Genomic DNA, 18,676 nt, shown 5'->3' on the forward strand with positions numbered 1-18,676 from the left:
CTCAAGGGAACTCAGTGACAAGCTCACACTTGGAAGTGCCAAATTTTCAGTTACAGTGAAACAGGAAATGTTGAACACTTCTTGGCATGGGTGGAGCTAGAGCGGAGGCTGGGGTTTCATTGGTTTCCCCTGAAATCTGATTGGACAAAGATGATTGACATGTCACGCAATCACACGTCTGGTTGAAAGAGCTGCATTTTCAGATCAGTGACACTTGTATTAAATGGTGATACAAGCATCAAATTCAGCACAAATACAGCTGGAGCAAAATTAATGGAGCAACTTTAACTTTTGACCCCTGTACAAACTGAAACTGACCTTTCTTACCATTGCTACTTTTACCTCATAACTCCATAACATTCAGTCACAGCTAGTCCAAACTATACTTTTTTTGGAATCTTTATGATCAGGCAAATAATGTGATGTAGTTTTCTATATGATTGGAGCATCTTTTAATTTTAACCCCTGTGTAATTCTTCAATTGACCCCTACCTGGCTGCCTATTGAAAATTCAATTGGCCAATCAGTTTTTTTTTTTTAAGAGTTAATGTCTATGGATTATTTGTGCCAAATTTAATGCTTGTATCACCATTTGCAGGATTCCACTTAAATATTCTCTTATCTGCTGCACTATGAGATGTAAGATGCTGCTCCTCAGTGTTTCTCAGTTGCCCTCAAAAGTATTGGAGCACTTGGTATTTCACACATTTTAATTTATTTATTCCATTTCAAATACATTTTTTTTTTCTAAAATTATCTTCCTTAACTCAAACTGAAAGCAAATCTCTACAACTTGATATAAATTAATTAAAAATATAAAATCCAGCTTCCTGGTGAAGTGGTGTCGAGGAGGATTTTCTTAAAAAGAAGACCTGAAACTTCAGCTACAATTTGACAGAAAGTACATTTGAGATGAAAGTCTAGATTTGATGTTTTAGTGAAAGAAACTTTTGTATTTCAAGTCCAAGTCATAGTCAGTGACTTGGAAATGTTCATGTTTCTATCCCCTGACTTGTCTAAAGAAAACTGGCAATAAACCTGATTATTATTTACAGGTTTTTACAGTTTTAGAGATTTGCTTTCAGTTTGAGTTTGAGGAAGATAATTTTAGGAATTTTTATTTATTTATTTATTTATTTTTGTATTTCTTGTATTTAAAATGGCATAAACAAATTAAAATGTGTGAAATTCCAAGTGTTCCAATACTTTTGGAGGGCACAGTATCATAACCTTATGATGAGTGCAAAATGAGTGTGGTATTATTACCTTTTTGTTAAAGAATGTTTCATTTTCACTGCTGCTGCACTTTGTGTCAAATCAGAATCATATCGTATATCATATTGATATGAAAATTCAGTAAGGTATATCTTCTATTATACATTGTCTTGTTGAAACACCCATTTCAAGGGCATGACCTCTTCAAGTATTTTGACATATACAAACTGATCCATGATACCTGGTATGCGATATATAGGCCCAGCACCATAGTAGGAGAAACATGCCCATATCATGATGCTTGCACCACCATGCTTCACTGTCTTCACTGTGAACTGTGGCTTGAATTCAGAGTTTGGGGGTCGTCTCACAAACTGTCTGTGGCCCTTGGACCCAAAAAGAACAATTTTACTCTCATCAGTCCACAAAATATTCCTCCATTTCTCTTTAGGCCAGTTGATGTGTTCTTTGGCAAATTGTAACCTCTTCTGCATGTCTTTTATTTAACAGAGGGACTTTGCGGAGGATTCTTGCAAATAAATTAGCTTCACACAGGCATCTTCTAACTGTCACAGCACTTACAGGTAACTCCAGACTGTCTTTGATCATCCTGGAGCTGATCAATGGGTGAGCCTTTGCCATTCTGGTTATTCTTCTATCCATTTTGATGGTGGTTTTCTGTTTTCTTCCACGCGTCTGTTTTTTTTTTTTTTTTTTGTCCATTTTAAAGCATTGGAGATCATTGTAGATGAACAGCCTCTAATTTTTTGCACCTGCGTATAAGTTTTCCCCTCTCCAATCAACTTTTTAATCAAACTACGCTGTTCTTCTGAACAATGTCTTGAACATCCCATTTTCCTCAGGCTTTCAAAGAGAAAAGCATGTTCAACAGGTGCTGGCTTCATCCTTAATTGAATTGTTTGTTCCACAAAATTGAGGAACTCACTGACTGAATGCCACACTGCTATTATTGTGAACACCCCTTTCCTCCTTTTTTGACTAATAACCCAATTTCATAGCCTTAAGAGTGTGCATATCATGAATGCTTGGTCTTGTTGGATTTGTGAGAATCTATTGAATCTGCTGGTACCTTGTTTCCCATGTAACAATAAGAAATATACTCAAAACCTGGATTAATCTTTTTAGTCACATAGCACTACTATTATTCTGAACACTAATGTATATAAGAGACATTTACATGACAATTTATATGACAATATTGAGATACGATAATTTGGCCATATTGTACAGTCCTACTGTCAACCAGCTGAAAACTTTGAATATTAATTTACATCTACATTTAAAAAAAAGTGCTTAAAGTGGCAGGGGTTAAGAGGGCTTTAATTAGGGGGGGGTCAGCTGAAAAGCAAAAAAGAAAAATGTATAAAGGTGGGGAGTATGGGGGGCAGAGCCATTCCAGAAGCTGAAAGACAAATAAGGAAAATGCTTAAAAAGGAGGGGGGGTCTGACCCCCCCAAAGCTGAAAAGTTTTAATCATGCTCATGCTCCCAAGAATCATTTTACTGAAAAAAGTCTGAATGACCTAAAGGACATGGTTAGATGGTGAGGAGCTTTTCCAGGCATGCGAGAGGCAAATAAAGAAAAATGCTTAAAAAGGTCATCAGTCACGGTTCACTGATAATGACCTCGTTTCTGTTTAAAACTGCACTTCAGTCGTCATCTGTCTCAGCGACAGATATATGAAGCTTTTGTTCAACAATCCTGTCCGCATAAATTCATCATTATTCCGTAATAACAGACGTAAGAAGCAATCAGAGCAGCGCGGCTGCATAAGCTGTTTGCTGATGCATTCACTGCACGTCGGACATTTCATTGCATCACAAACAGCCTTGTTTCTGCTTCAAACTGACTTTAGAATAATTCAAGAGGTTTTACCTTGTCATCTGATGGTTAATAATCCCATTAATCCATTTGATCACTTTGGGTGGAGAGACTCTGTTTCACACGGGCAGCTGGGCTCCAGCATGACACATGCACAGTGGAGGCAAGTGCGGACCAATGTTTAAGGCTGCGACAACTGTCGAGCTGATTCACTCTATGATAGAGGGGAATTTACTGTATTTAGACTGGGATCAAATCCTGTTGCAGCAGAGTAAATTTTACTGAGCAAAATTTCCTGTGTACGAGAAATATGTTTTCATATCTCAAAAACGTGATGTCATTGGCAAAAACTAACAACAGATTCAGATTCAGCGCCCCCAAATTACCAAAAATCCATGGAAAAACTCCATGCATGAAAAATTGTGATGACCAGTGTAATCATCTCATCTTCACATGGTAAACCTTTTTGGGAGCCTCCATGTTTATAATTCAGCATATTAAATTTTCAGGCCTTTAGGTCTGTTTTTTTTTTTTTTTTTTTTTTAGGGTTTTAAAACCAAAAAACCAAGGTAAAGCTAAAGTAATCAGAGGAAAAATGGAAAGGCAGTGCAACGCAGATGTCTGTGCAAAAAAATTATTCAAGATGCAAAACAAAGAGACTGAGGTTTCAATGTAAAGTTACATTTTCATCAGAGTCCTGTTCTTTCTTCTTTTTTTGCTAAAGTAATCAGAGTTAGTGTGTAGTTGTAGCTTTTGCTTAATGTTTTAGTGGTTTATCATTTCAGTGTTATCACAGTTATCTTTTCATTTAGTGGACTTGCAGTTCTCACAGCTAACATTTTGGTTAGCTCCCCCTACTGTGGACTAATGCTTTTCTTGTTTGTCCAAAGGCAATAGTAGATTTGCTATTTTCTGTATGTTAGTGTGTTTTAGATTAGGATATCTAATAAATTTTGCTGTAACACTGCAGCTTGATTAATATAAAGCCCAGCTGAAGCCTAATGGCTCTATTTTTGAGTGCTGCTCTACAGTGGCGAAAATAAGCATTTGATACATCGTCAATTTTACAGGATTTCCCACCTACAAAGAATGGAGAGGTCTGTAATTTTTATCCTAGGTACACTTCAACTGTGAAACTATGAGAGATACTCTTTTAAAAAATCCAGAAAATCACATTGTATGATTTTTAAATAATTAATTTACATTTTATTGCATGAAATAAGTACTTGATACAATAGAAAAAACAGAACTTAATATTTGGTACAGAAACCTTTGTTTGCATTTACAGAGGTCAAATATTTCCTGTTGTCCTTGACCAAGTTTGCACACACTGCAGGCATGGTTTTAATATAGGTGGGGCAATCATGTCGAGTGTAGTTTTGAGCGCTGAGTTTAAACTGTCCACAAGACTGTCTACTGATTGGGCATTTTCCAAACGTGAAGCTAAGATATCAGGCAGTCTAGCTTTGAGTTCAGTCGTAGTTGAGGAGTTGATGTGTCGCCACAATGATAAATAAGGCTGTTTTTCCACTAAACACGGCAGCGAAACTGTAAATGTAATAAGTGTGTGATCAGAAACCACTGATGCAAGAGGCATGATGTCAATATTTGTGACAGCAATACCCCGTGCAAGAACCAAATCCAACCAAAACCAAATCAGGGTGTTTCCACTAATGTGCGTCGAATCCTGAATGCATTGCTGGAATCCTAATATATCCATAATTTCCATAAATGATTTGCAGAGGGGATCAGAAGGCTTATTTATGTGAATGTTGAAGTCACCAATAATCACAATGTTATCTTGCAGTAGTTGACAAGTTAGAGATAAACTCACCAAAATCATTTAAGATTTCAGAATATGGACCAGGGGGCCTATATACAGTGACAAAGTAACACGGCTGATTTTTATTCTTGTGACCTTGGCAATACGTAGCATCATGGGCAGAGCCGAGAATCGGATGTTCAAACGAATTATATTTATGACCCCAACAGCTAATCAACTAAAACTAGATTTATACATAAGAACAACACTCCCACCTTGCTTAGCATCACAAGGGACGTAACTAAATGTGTATGCCGGTGGGCAGGCCTCATTTAAGGGGAAGACAGCTGTTGGTTTAAGCCAGATTTCATATAACCCGATCATATCTCAGTGGTGATCCATAATTAGATCATTAATCATCTTGATTTTGAGGACAGTGATCTTATGTTAATGAGACCCAGACTATGGACCTCAGTGGGGTTGATAGTTGAACTGTTTGGATTTAGGGGTGGTTTTACAGTATAAGATGCCTGGAAGTAGGTTTAGGTTTGAGACATTCCACGTGGTATTTGATATTGCTGGAACAGCCAGTGGGCCATCCTCAATTTCAGTGTCATCCATTGTAGTAATGGGTATTAAGTTTGCAAAGCATATCCCTCTATGATTTTTATGGACATGTCTGCAGAGACAGGCCTCAGTCTCAACTGGATGAATTTCCCTCCCTACCACATAAACTGCACTATCACCGTAGTGGATTTTCTACACTGTTTTCCCCACTAAGATAATGGATTACACATCCACATTCGTCATAAGCCTTGCAGAGTCTCTAATCACCTGCTTCGTGGCCTGCTGTAAAGTCCTAATGTTACCCTCCCTGCAGAGCTCTATCTAGGTTCACATACAAGATGGCGGCGCATTCTCCAGTAGGGTGAAGGCTGTCCGGCATCAGCAAGCCACGGTGGCCCCAAAACGAAGGCCAGTTATCAATAAAACTAAAGCCTTGCTGTCTGCAAAATTGTGCCAGCCACCTACGTATTTAATGATGTCAGCCTGCTAAATGCCTCATCATTACCCCAGGAGGGGAGGCGGCCAGAGACTATTAATCGATGCCGACACATCTTTCTGGCAAGGTCACAAGTCCTCTCTATGTCCATTTTTGTAATCTCGGAGTGTTTCATCCTGACATCATTGGCGCCGACATGAATAACTATGTGGCTATATCTAGTGTCATGTTCCTTTGTTTGTCTGCTGTTCTGCAGCGTCAGCACCCTGAGATGAGAGACAGTGTCGGGAGCTCTGGCCCCAGGAATACATTTAATGTCAGTCAGCGTCTGTAACCTGACTTTGCGAGTGATGGAATCCCCTATCACTAAAGCCCGGCGTTTCGGCCTGGAGATAGGAGTGGAAGACACCTGTGGGCTCAAAGGACTAACAGGCACATCCAAGGGAGAAATCCGGTTCACAGTTCGCAGTGGCGAGTGTGATTGGGGTACTGCAGTCGGGCACCAAGCGCTACATGACTTCCTCTGCCTAACCATGGCTTGAAAGTCGTCATCCACAGCCAGCGAGTCTAGGCTAATGCTAATGGGCATGCTGGTTGGCCCAACACTAACCTCGTCTGGAGTGCCCATAACATCTAACTCCACTGAGCTAAGAAGCTGTTCCAGCTTACAGACACGGCTCTCTAAAAGAGCCACCCTCTCTGCCAGCATCACGCACGATTAATGTAAAGTGTAAAGCAGTGTACTTTGTGCACCAGAAAATCCAAGAGTGTAGCCAAGATAGTGCAAGCCAACTGCTAGTGACAATGCTAACCACTCCTAAGAGTCACACAGGAGTAAAATAATGAGCTACAATTCACAGCAGCAAAATGCTAACCACTCCTAAGATTCACAACAGGAGAAATTTTGTTAAATAAGATTCACAATGGATACATTTAAAAACTAAAAGAAATGTTAAACAGAAATAGAAGAAATTAATACAACCTTGTTGTGATTACAAGGGCGTCAATTCAGCACACAGTCCATTGGAAGCAAGTTGCCAGATCTGTGATCCAGCGTCAGCAAAAGCCAGACTTCCAAGTGAAACATCAACCTCCTTCCCTGTTACTGACGGAAGGAGGTTATTTGCCAAAATCTAATGATATATGACCCCATCCATCCTCCCTTCAATATTGTGCAGTCAACCTATCCCCTTTGTAGGAAAGCACCCGAAAGTACGATGTTTCCACCCCATGCTTCATGGTTGGGAAGGTGTTCTTGGGGTTGTTCTCATCCTCCAAACACAGTGAGTGGAGCTGACACCAAAAAGCTCAATTTTGGTCTCATATGACCACATGACCTTCTCCCATGCCTCTTCTGGATCATCCAAATGGTCAATGGCCAACTTCAAATGGACCTGGACATGTGCTGGCTTGAGCAGGGGGACCTTGTGTGCCCTGCAGGATTTTAAACCAAGATGGCGTAGTGTGTTACTAATGTAATCTTTGTGACTGTGGTCCCAGCTCTCTTCAGGTCATTGACCAGGTCCTCCCGTGTAGCTCTGAGCTTTCTCAGAATCATCCTTACCCCATGAGGTGAGATCTTGCCTAGAGCCCCAGACTGAGGAAGATTGACAGTCATCTTGTGTTTCTTCCATTTTCTAATAATTATGCCAACAGTTGTCTTCTCACTAACCTGCTTGCCTGTTGTCCTGTAGGTCACCCCAGCCTTGTGCAGGTGTGCAGTTTTGTCCCTGGTGTCCTTAGCTCTTGGGTCTTGGCCATTGTGGATAGGTTGGAGTGTGATTGATTGATTGCGTAGACAGGTGTCTTTAATACAGGTAACAAGTTCAAACAGGTGCAATTAATACAGGTAAAGAGTGCACAATAGGAGGGCTTCTTAAAGACAAACTAACAGGTCTGTGAGAGACAGAATTCTTGCTGGTTGGTAGGTGATCAAATACTTATTTTATGCAATAAAATGCTAATTTCTTATTTAAAAATCATACAGTGTGATTTTTCTGGATATTTTTTTTTTTTTTATATTATATATTTATTTATATTTATTTTTTTATATTTTATTTTTTATATTTTTATTCTGTCTCTCATAGTTGAAGTGTATCTATGATAAAAACAGACCTCTCCATTCTTTAATGTAATCAGGAACATCGAGGATCTGGACAAATATGACCAATAAGGTATGAGGACACAAACACATCACAACACCATGACACAGACCAGATGAACCTATTCATCTACTACCTATTCATCTACATCTGGAGACAAGAAGGATATAACTCAAAGGATTGCTGATCATGGAAAAGTAGAACTGAGAACATTTAAATACACAGACCACAATGTACTGGACTTGGAGCACGATATAGACCCGGACAATAATTTCTTCTCAAATATCAATGACAGTTGTTGCTATTATACAGATGAACAGTTTAATCGGATCATTAGAACGGATAACAAATTATCAATAATCCATTTCAACAGCAGAAGTCTATATGCAAACTTTAACAACATTAAAGAATATTTAAGTCAGTTTAAAAAAATATTTAACATAATTGCTATATCAGAAACATGGATCAATGAAGATAAAGGAATGGATTTTGAACTGGATGGATATGAATTTAATTGTGTAAACAGAAAGAATAAGAGTGGAGGAGGAGTGGATTATAAAATAGTAGACAATATGACAACTGTGATTGATAACTTATTAGAATGTATAACTATTGAAATATGTGAAGAAAAAAGCAAAAATGTATTAGTCAGCTGTATATATAGAGCACCAGGATCTTGTATTGAAACATTCACTGACTGTATGGGAAAATGTTCTCAAAAACTAATCAAAAAACTGTGTTCATTTGTGGTGACTTAAATATTGATCTGCTCAATCCAAATAAGCATAAAATAACAGATGAATTTATCAGTATAATGTACAGTATGAGTTTATATCCAAAAATCACCAGGCCAAGCAGAATTACATCCCATAGTGCTACCTTAATTGATAATATATTCAGCAATGATATTGAGAATAACACTGTGAGTGGATTATTAATCAATGACATTAGTGATCATCTACCAGTTTTCATCGTTTATAATAGAACCATCGGCGGAATCAGCCAGAGGAGAAAATAAAATACAGGCGAGTGCGGACAGAGGAAAACATGAACACACTAAAGAAGGATTTACAGGAGCAAAACTGGGAAAAGGTATACAGTGAAAGTGATGTTGATAGTGCATATGAAACTTTTTTACAAATATTTACATCATTATATGATAAAAATTGTCCAATTAAACAAGACTACAGAAAACAAAAAATCCAAGCTCGACCATGGATGACGAAAGGGTTACGAAATGCATGTAATAAGAAAAATACACTGTATAGAGAATTAGATTAAAAAATAGATTAACTAATATTATACGGGTATGTAGGAAGGAATATTATAGTAACATATTATATAATAACAAAAACAATATTAAAGGAATATGGGATATATTAAATAGCATTATCAAAAATGGTAATAAAAAACAGAGTTACCCTCAGTATTTCATTGATAATAATGTCAAGAAGGAAAATAAGGATGAGGTAGTCAACGGTTTTAATAATTTTTTTGTAAATATTGGACCAAGCTTGGCAGAAAAAATTCCCGATTCCCAACCTGAGGATTGGGATAATAATCTCATAGAAAGAAATCCCTGTTCAATGTTCCTCACAGCAGTGGATGGAAAAGAAATTATAGACATTGTGAATAATTGTAAATATAAAACATCTACCGATTTAAATGAAATTGATATGGTGGTGGTAAAACAGGTCATTGAATGGATTGTAGAACCATTAACATACATCCCAATCAAATGAAAATAGCTAAGGTTGTGCCGCTGTATAAGACTGGGGATAGACACCACTTCACAAATTATAGACCTGTTTCTTTGCTTCCACAATTTTCCAAATTATTAGAAAAGTTATTCAATAATAGATTAGACAAATTCATAAATAAACATAAATTACTTACTGATAGTCAATATGGATTCAGAGCACATAGTTCAACATCACTTGCATTAATAGAATCAGTTGAGGAGATTACAAACGCCATGGACCACAAATTACATTCAGTTGGAATATTTATAGACCTTAAAAAGGCTTTTGATACAATCAATCATGACATATTAATCAATAAACTTGAACAGTATGGGATTAGGGGGTTGGTGTTGCACTGGGTGAGAAGCTACTTAAGTAACAGAAAACAGTTTGTGAAGTTGGGGGAATATACATCATCATGCTTGGACAATGCTTGTGGCGTCCCACAGGGGTCAGTATTGGGTCCAAAACTGTTTCTAATTTATATAAATGATATTGTCAATGTTTCCAAAATATTAAAATTAGTATTATTTGCAGATGACACAAGCATTTTTGTTCAGGGGGGATTTGCAGGAGTTACTGAGGAGGATCAGTATAGAAATGGGAAAATTGAAAATATGGTTTGACAGAAACAAATTATCATTAAACTTAAGTAAAACAAAATACATGTTATTTGGCTATTGTAATACAGACATACAGGTTCAGTTACAAGTCGAGGGGGTAGATATTGAAAGGGTACATGAAAATAAGTTTCTGGGGGTGATAATAGATGATAAGATAAACTGGAAGACTCATATAAAACATATACAAAGTAAACTGTCAAGAAGCATTTCAGTTCTAAACAAAGCGAAACATATTCTGGACCACAACTCACTCCGCATTCTTTACTGCTCACTGGTTTTACCATATTTACAGTACTGTGCAGAGGTATGGGGTAATACTTATAAAGGTACAACACAATCACTATCAGTAATGCAGAAAAGAGCTATAAGAATTATTCATAATACTGGCTATAGAGATCATACAAATCCACTATTTTTACAATCCAAATTCTTAAAATTCACAGACTTGGTTCATTTTCAAACAGTACAAATTGTGTATAAAGCAATAAACAATTTACTTCCAGCAAATATTAAAAATATGTTTTTTAACAGATCAGGGGATTACAGTCTGAGGAGGAAATTTAATTTAAAGCATCAGTGGGCACAAACAACATTAAAAGGTTTCTGTATTTCTGTCTGTGGGGTGAGGATGTGGAACAGATTGGGAGTGGGGCTCAAGCAATGTCCAAGCATGAACCAGTTCAAACAGCGGTACAAAAATATGTTTTTTTCTAGATATAGGGAGGAGGAAGGGTAATGAGGGTTAGGGTGTTTTTGTTTTTTGCTTCGGCTTGTAAATATATAGTATTTTGTATGTAAGTAGGTATGTGTAGGTGTATATTTATGTTTGTGTATATATATGTGTATATATGTATATGTGTGTATATGTGTATATATGTGTATGTATATGTGTATGTATGTTGTATGTGTATATGTGGCAAAGGGTATTACTGGTTGTGGGGAAGAAGGGGTAGGGATAAATAAGCTGATGCTTCACCCTACCCCTTTTCGGACATGTTGGGTACACAGTAGGAACTTTTTTGTTGTTGTCTTTACTGATCTATCTTGTAATTGTTGTTGTATCAAATGTTCGAAATAAACAGTTGTCATTCATTCATTCATTCATTCATTGTAGGTGATAAAACTTGCAAAATTGATAGTGTATCAAATACTTACTTTCCCCACTGTATCTGTTAGCAACAGTAGCAAATGTTGAGTATGTCATAAATGTTATTCAGAAAAATACTGAAGAAAATAAAATGATTATGCAGATTATTATGTTTTTTCCTCTTTAATTCTGCCATTTAAGTGTTCAGTTTTGTCTGGTTTTGATTTTGTAGGTTTGATAAGGTTATGAAGAGTTGACCCAAATGAATTCAGCTTTAAAATGGTAAATGGTAAATGTACTGCATTTATACAGCGCTTTTCCATCTGCATCAGATGCTCAAAGCGCTTTACAATTATGCCTCACATTTACCCCGATGTCAGGGTGCTGCCATACAAGGCGCTCACTACACACCGGGAGCAATAGGGGATTAAAGGCCTTGCCCAAGGGCCCTTAGTGATTTTCCAGTCAGGCGGGGATTTGAACCCATGATCTTCTGGACTCAAGCCCAACACCTTAACCGCTAGACATAACCATTTAAAGGGAATGGGTTGTCCCTTGATGATTTGTTTTATTGAGTCTTTCATTCTTAGCACTTTTAATCATAGCATATTTGATAATTGGTGGAAGATTTTCATTGTTTTTGAAGGCTCTTTAGTTTGTGGTTGTAGTTTATTTATTTTTTGTGACGGTGGGGTGGGGGAGGGGGTTCATGTCAGGTTTCAGTGTTGTGTCTTCATCATCACCATGGTTGACTGAACAGTGACACTCCATGTAGACTTAGTTTGGTTGTAAAGTATGTACAGGAAAACTCACCTAAACCGTCACTGTATAGAATAGAATAGAAACTTTAGTCATCACACATTTATACATACAACGAAACTTGTCCTCTGCATTTAACCCATCCTAATCACAGTTAGACACAATCTAACCACTAGGAGCAGTGGGCAGCCACAGTCCAGCACCCAGAGACCAAGTGCAGATGTAGACGCTGCCTTGGTCAGGGGCACAGAAAGGAGCAGACCCTAAATAAACATGTTTTTGATTGTGGGAGAAAACCGGAGTGCCTGGAGGAAACCCACGCCGACACGGGGAGAACATGCAAACTCCACACAGAAAGGCCAGGAATCGATGACACAACCTTCCAGTTGTGAAGCACCAGTGCTAACCACTAATCCACCGTGCTGCACCCGGATATAAACCAGATATTCGCACTCACCGGACAAAATCAAAAGTCCTCATGTTTTTGTATGGTATTCCAGGTAATAAACACTGTATATCACAGATTTTGTATAATAGATTTTCACTCACATTGGACAAAATGTCCCGTCCGATCGCAATGCAGTTCTATTAAGAGCAGTCTGGGCGTGCCCAGTAACAGAGGTACGTAATGGAGTTCAGCACTGACACTTGCCAATTCGAACAAAGCGGGTACCATATTTCCGTGATTAAAAGACTGGGCGTTTATTTTGTTCAAACTGTGCTCAGACACTGTACCTAAATGAGGCAGGCCTTTATTCAAGTCTGGTGATTATTAACAAAATGCTACTTGCTGCCTGCACTGTAATATGGTGTTAAATTTCACACATATCCCCTGGTGTGATGAACCAAACCGCTTTAGATCAGGGCCCTCTGCATGGCTGCGAACCCTCTCTGGAGGCTGATGTGCACCTGCTAGATGACTGAGACCATAAAGGCTGTGATATACTTTTTCACTCCTTCCTCTCTCGTCATGTTTTAAAAGTTATTGCAGTGCTCCCGCCAATTATATTTTGATTATGGATCAAATACGTTTAGCAGAAAAGTCTGCAAACTTCACAACACAGAGTCAGAAAAAGACATCCAAATGACCCGCAATTCGTGGAGGAAATTGTACGTACCGTATTGTTGATTTGGAGGTTGATGATTGTATAAAGAAGTGGAGCTCGTTGAGGGACAGATTAATCCAGAAAAGGCCATTATTCCTGCAGCAAATTGCATAAAGACGCTACGGTGAACTTTAAAGGGTTACGCACACATTTAGGTCATGGCCAATGAGTAACAGAAGCATAAATCAGTATTCAGTATCAGTATCGGTATTAACGCACTCTGTAGTGGACTCAACTAAATGTAATCTTTTTAATGGCAGCTCCCGATTTAAGGTCAGTCTTTTAATCAAGGAAATACATGAGCCTAATGGGTGCTGGGGATTCCTTGTAGATCGTTCAGTGCCTCCTTGCTGTTGCTAATCCCTTACATACATTAACGGATTTTGTCCATGTTGTACGTATACTTGATTTTGTCCATTTTATAACTGATTCTGATTATAATGGGCAAAATTTGCTGGTCCACCTAAATCCATTTTATGTGAGTTTTACTGTAGCTCTGAAGGAAATCTGCACATTTTAAAAAATATGTATTTTGAGATGCAAATTGTAGGAAGCTCACTTTCCCAAGATTTGGAAGAGTTTCTGATCTGGGGCTTTTGTTGGCCAGTGTGGTGCACTAGTTCATAGATTTCTTTATTTTTGTTTATTCATTTGTTAGGCGGGTAAGCCCAGGTTCGGCACCAGAGAGACCATTGGGGGGAAGCGAAAGCAGACTCCGCAGCAACAGCCGTCCAAACAGCCCACGAGATCCCAAGTAAGACCAAAATAAATAAGGAAATAAATTCATGCTCACACTTGCTTCAGCTCCATCTTCAAAAGAAGTCACCATCCCCCAGGTCCAAGCTTTCTTACATCAATAAAATTACAAGTTTGTGTGGATAGACTAGTAACTTTGTGAACCTAAATAAGATTTGTTCATGTGTTGAGTTGTTGGATTCAATATTGATTTACGAACAGTTTATTCTGTCGCCTCCAGTGACGACGAGACCTGATTAGTAGCTGCGTTTCACAAAACAACTTGATCGGTCTGCCTTTATTTTAGATTACAGCGACTGTGCTTGTTATACGATATCGTCACATTAAAATGTTCAATAGGGCAGTTCTATGGTAGTACAATTACAATGGCAGCAAAATCTGGCCCAATTTCAGCTCTGCTTTCAAAAATTTTCTCTGATTGTAATTCCGTTTCTGTATAATGACCCAATATCATATCATAACGTGATAATCTGTATCACGTTATGATATGATATTGGGTCATTATACATATATTATAATGATAAATATCAAAATTTAAAATGTGATATCATGATTTAATGTGATAAATATGTTAAAAAATTACTTTTAGTGTGATGCAAATGTTTTTGAAGCAGTATAATAGTACGTACATAGTATGTGTCCCTGCAGGTATTTCTAAATTTATTGACCAAGATTTTCTGTTATCTGTTGCTGAAACTCCACCATTGGTACAGCAGAAATGTTGAATATGCTTAAAATAACATGCAAACACAGACCACAATAAAAAAAACTAACAATTTCACTCACAAGAGAAGGTGATTGAGTTGCGTTCACTGTCCACAAGCCAACTCTGTGATTTGTAAAAATTTGGTGTTTAAAAAAAAACCCAATCAAACAACAACATCAAAAAAGAAACAACAGCAGTTCTTTCATTTACACACAAGACCAGATGGGCCTCTTCTACCACCCTTTTCAAATAATTCCTTTCAGTTAAGCCTACATAATACTTCTTTGAGCTCACAGATCTTTAATCTTCCCAAGAGTCTTTCAGGTCAGAGGTTAGCAGCTTCACACTGTATCACAGCCCTTACTCCACAATTTCTTATGATTGCTGAAAGTGTTCTAAAGCTTTCTGCTTTGAGCCAAATGTGAATGTAGGGCTCTGTTTGAGAAAACGGGATCCAGGTCTGAATGAGTTATGAGGTGAAGGTCTAAGATGAAAGTGGGGGCTGATTCAATGATTGTTATTGCATGTTTCAAAGACGGCTTTTCGTTCCTGTACCAGCATATAAAAATAACACCTGCTACACAATCCCTCAGTGGCAAACACTGTCTTTTAATGGAGCTGTTTTAACTTATGTGGGTTAGGGTAACTAATGAGAGTTAGTGCACCACATTAGTTCACCAGTGATGGATTCACTGACTTATGTGTCTTTGTGTTACATCTTCATCTATAGTCCTCACCTTATGTCTTTAAATTCATGTGGTGCTCAGATGAGCTGTTACCAAATGTAGTAAATGGCTGTTTGCAAGTGTTTTCTCAACCTGCAAGCCTTTTTTTAATGGAACTACCTGTTATAGTTGATGTAGGTGGGGTTTTTTTTTGGGGGGGGGGGGGGGGGGGTTGGTATTTTTCAATGTTTTATGCATTTGCTTAATTTGGAAGTGTTGTGGCACTCTCAGCCTTGTGTTTAATCAGGTCAAATGTGGTTGTGTGGTTAGTCCACACAGTATTAGAGTGTCTGTGCATGTTATTACCTCCATCAACAAAGTTGGAGGCTATGTTATCGCCCCTGTTTTTTTGTTTGTTTGTCTGTCTGTCTGTTTGTCTGTTTGTGAACAGCCTGGAGCCCCCCCACAAAAGATTCATATCCTGATAGACAATACATGATTCAGTTTTCAAGGTTAAAGGTCAAAGTCAGGAAAAATCTTGGAAAATTGGAAAAATCCCTATCTTTAATATTGAACATGTTTTCAAAAATTCATAACGCTGCCAAAAAAAGATCAAATGTCTTTCATATTTAAGAGCATTAGCATGTAGGATGGTATCCTTTATCGACTTAAAAAGTTTGATTGGCATCTGGTCAAGATTATAAATTTTGTGCCCATTTAAATTTAACATTGAAAACCCAATTTAATGTATATTTTACATTATATCTTAATCAAACTTGCCCCAACCCCTCTCATGTTTGAAAGTGAGGTGCAGACTGGCACTCACTATTGCCTGACAAAGTTTTATCCAGATCTGATCCAGATCGTGGATTTTGTGGACATTTGAATTTAATATTGAAAACCCCATTTGGTGTACATTTTGAATTATATCCCAATCAAAAGTTCCCGAATCACTCTCATTTCTGACATTGAGGTGCAAACTGACACTCTCAGTGAATAGACTAACTTTGATCCGCATCTGATCCGTATTGCGGATTTAGCGGATTTTAATGTTGAAAAGCCCTTTTGAGCTATTTTGTATTATACTTTAGTGTATGAAAAGGCACTTCTGACAGGACTTTGGCCTTGAAAATTTTTTCAAGGTAAAAATTTGTGGAATTAGAAACTAGTGTTGGCCGAGGTTTGTGCTCTACGAGAGCGGTGCTCTAGTTTTCTTTGTCACTCACGTGATTATGATGTCGGCTTTACTGTGATTACTCTTTGAGTGACTGAAGATTTCTTTAAACATTTTTGACACAGTGGAGTAGAGGAAGTGAAAAATGTATTACTTTGACATTTAATTGTGTGTGTGTGCTTTTTCTTTTTCCCATGTGTGAAGGTTCTTGTTTGATGTGCTAGGTGTTTCATTAAGTGAACCTAGACACAAGACATGAAAATTTAAATGAGATTGTAGTGTTTAATATACGAGGTCTATTAGATAATAAACCGACCCTTTTATTTTTTTTTTAACTATATGGATTTGAATGACGTGCGATTACACCAATCATGCTTGAACCATCGTGCACATGCGTGAGTTTTTTCACGCGTCGGTGATGTCATTTCCCTGTGGGCAGGCCTTGAGTGAGATGTGGTCCCGCCCTCTCGGCTGAATTCCTTTGTTTCACACGCTGCTCGAGACGGCGCTCGTTGCTTTATCAAAATGTTTTCTGGACCTATGAGGAATATCCGAGTGGACACTATTCGAGAAATTAAGCTGGTTTTCGGTGAAAAGTTTAACGGCTGATGAGAGATTATGGGTTGTTTCTGTCGGTGTAAGGACTTCCCACGCAGCGGGACGTCGTGCAGCGCTTCCAGGCGCCGTCGTCGGCCTGTTTCGACCTGAAAACATCCTAATTTAAGGCTTAATTCACCCAGGACGTCGTGAGAGAACAGAGAAGATTCAGAAGAGGCCGGCATGAGGACTTTATGCGGACATTCCGCTGTTTAAGGACATTTTGTAATGAAAGACGTGCGTGCAAATTCGCTGAGTCGTTTCCGTGACGACTCAGCAAATCTGTGTGCGCCGCGACAGGAAAAACACCTCCGTGTTGAAAACCATTTGTAAAATTCAGGCGGCTTTTGATGGCTTTCAACAAGTGAGTAACTGAGAAATTGTTTAACAGCTTGGGCATGTTCCAACTTGCCCGTTAAGGTTTCCAACGGAGGTGTTTTTCCTGTCGCGACCCCCCGCGGTCGCATGCGACTCTGCCCGCACGTTCTTTCATTACAAAATATCCGTTAACAATGGAATGTCCGAATAAACTCCTCATGCTGACTTCTTCTGAAAGTTCTCTGTTCTCTGACGACTTCCTGGGTCAACAGAGCCTGAAATGTGGAAGTTTTCAACTTGAAATGGCGAGACGCTGCCGCCTCGAAGTGCAGATCGCCGTCAGGCGCTGTGTGCCATCCTTACTGCGACACTACCAGACCAAAATCTCTCATCAGCCGTTAAAGTTTTTACCGAAAACCAGCTGAATTTATCGAATGGTGTCCACTCAGTTGTGCCTTACAGTTTTGAAAAAATTTTTTATCAAACAAAGCAGCAGTCTCTGAGCCATTCCTAAACAATGAAAAAATCGACGAGAGGGTGGGCGACTCCTCACTCAAAGACTGCCCACAGGCGAATGATGTAACCGACAGGCGTGAAAAAACTCTCGCATGCCCACGAGGGTTCAAGCATGTCTGATGTAATCACATGTGATTCAAATCCATATGGTTTTTGAAAAAATAATAAGGTCAGATACTTTTCTAATAGACCTCGTATTGTTGTAATTAGTACATCATTTAATTAGAAATTTCTACATGCAATCTTAGTATTTACACGTTGATATCCCAACCAAAATAAATGTGATTTTTTCTCTTGTTAAAGAAACTAATTATGAAGTTGCAAACTTAATTAACAAAAATCAAACAAATAAACAGCAGCATTGCACCTTACATGACAACTCAGACGATTCTTGCAATAATAAACTGATTGCATACATTCCCATTTTCTTATAAATTACAGACTACTTAAAATGGTGAAAGTGGTCATCTGTTTATCAAATTTATAAATAAATTGCACATTTACTAGGTGTTCATTGTTTTTGCACATCTCTATGTTGAAACATTATTAGGAGATGCTGTATTTGAAATTTAACAACACAAAATGCAAAACCACAACTTTACAGAGACACATTATTCCACAAAGTGTTGCACACAGTAAGATCGAGGTCTACGCTGTTCCAAGACCTCCAAATGATCCCTTTTTTCCACTTTTTGACAGCGTG

General features: G+C 38.2%; 1 protein-coding gene across 3 annotated transcripts in view; it reads left to right on the forward strand.

Moving 5' to 3' along the window:
* Nucleotides 1-18,676, forward strand: part of LOC117523977 (leucine-rich repeat-containing protein 49) — a 184,742-nt gene that overhangs the window by 126,479 nt on the left and 39,587 nt on the right. For 2 of the 3 annotated variants that reach the window (XM_034185680.1, XM_034185673.1), the window contains exon 13: nt 13,900-13,995. The exons of the other annotated variant lie outside the window; for it this stretch is intronic. In XM_034185680.1, the coding sequence (XP_034041571.1) occupies nt 13,900-13,995 (96 nt within the window). The remainder of the gene's footprint in view (nt 1-13,899; nt 13,996-18,676) is intronic. 3 annotated transcript variants of the gene reach the window in all.

This window comes from Thalassophryne amazonica, chromosome 2, assembly GCF_902500255.1.
Source record: "Thalassophryne amazonica chromosome 2, fThaAma1.1, whole genome shotgun sequence".
In the NCBI taxonomy this organism is placed as follows: Eukaryota; Metazoa; Chordata; class Actinopteri; order Batrachoidiformes; family Batrachoididae; genus Thalassophryne; species Thalassophryne amazonica.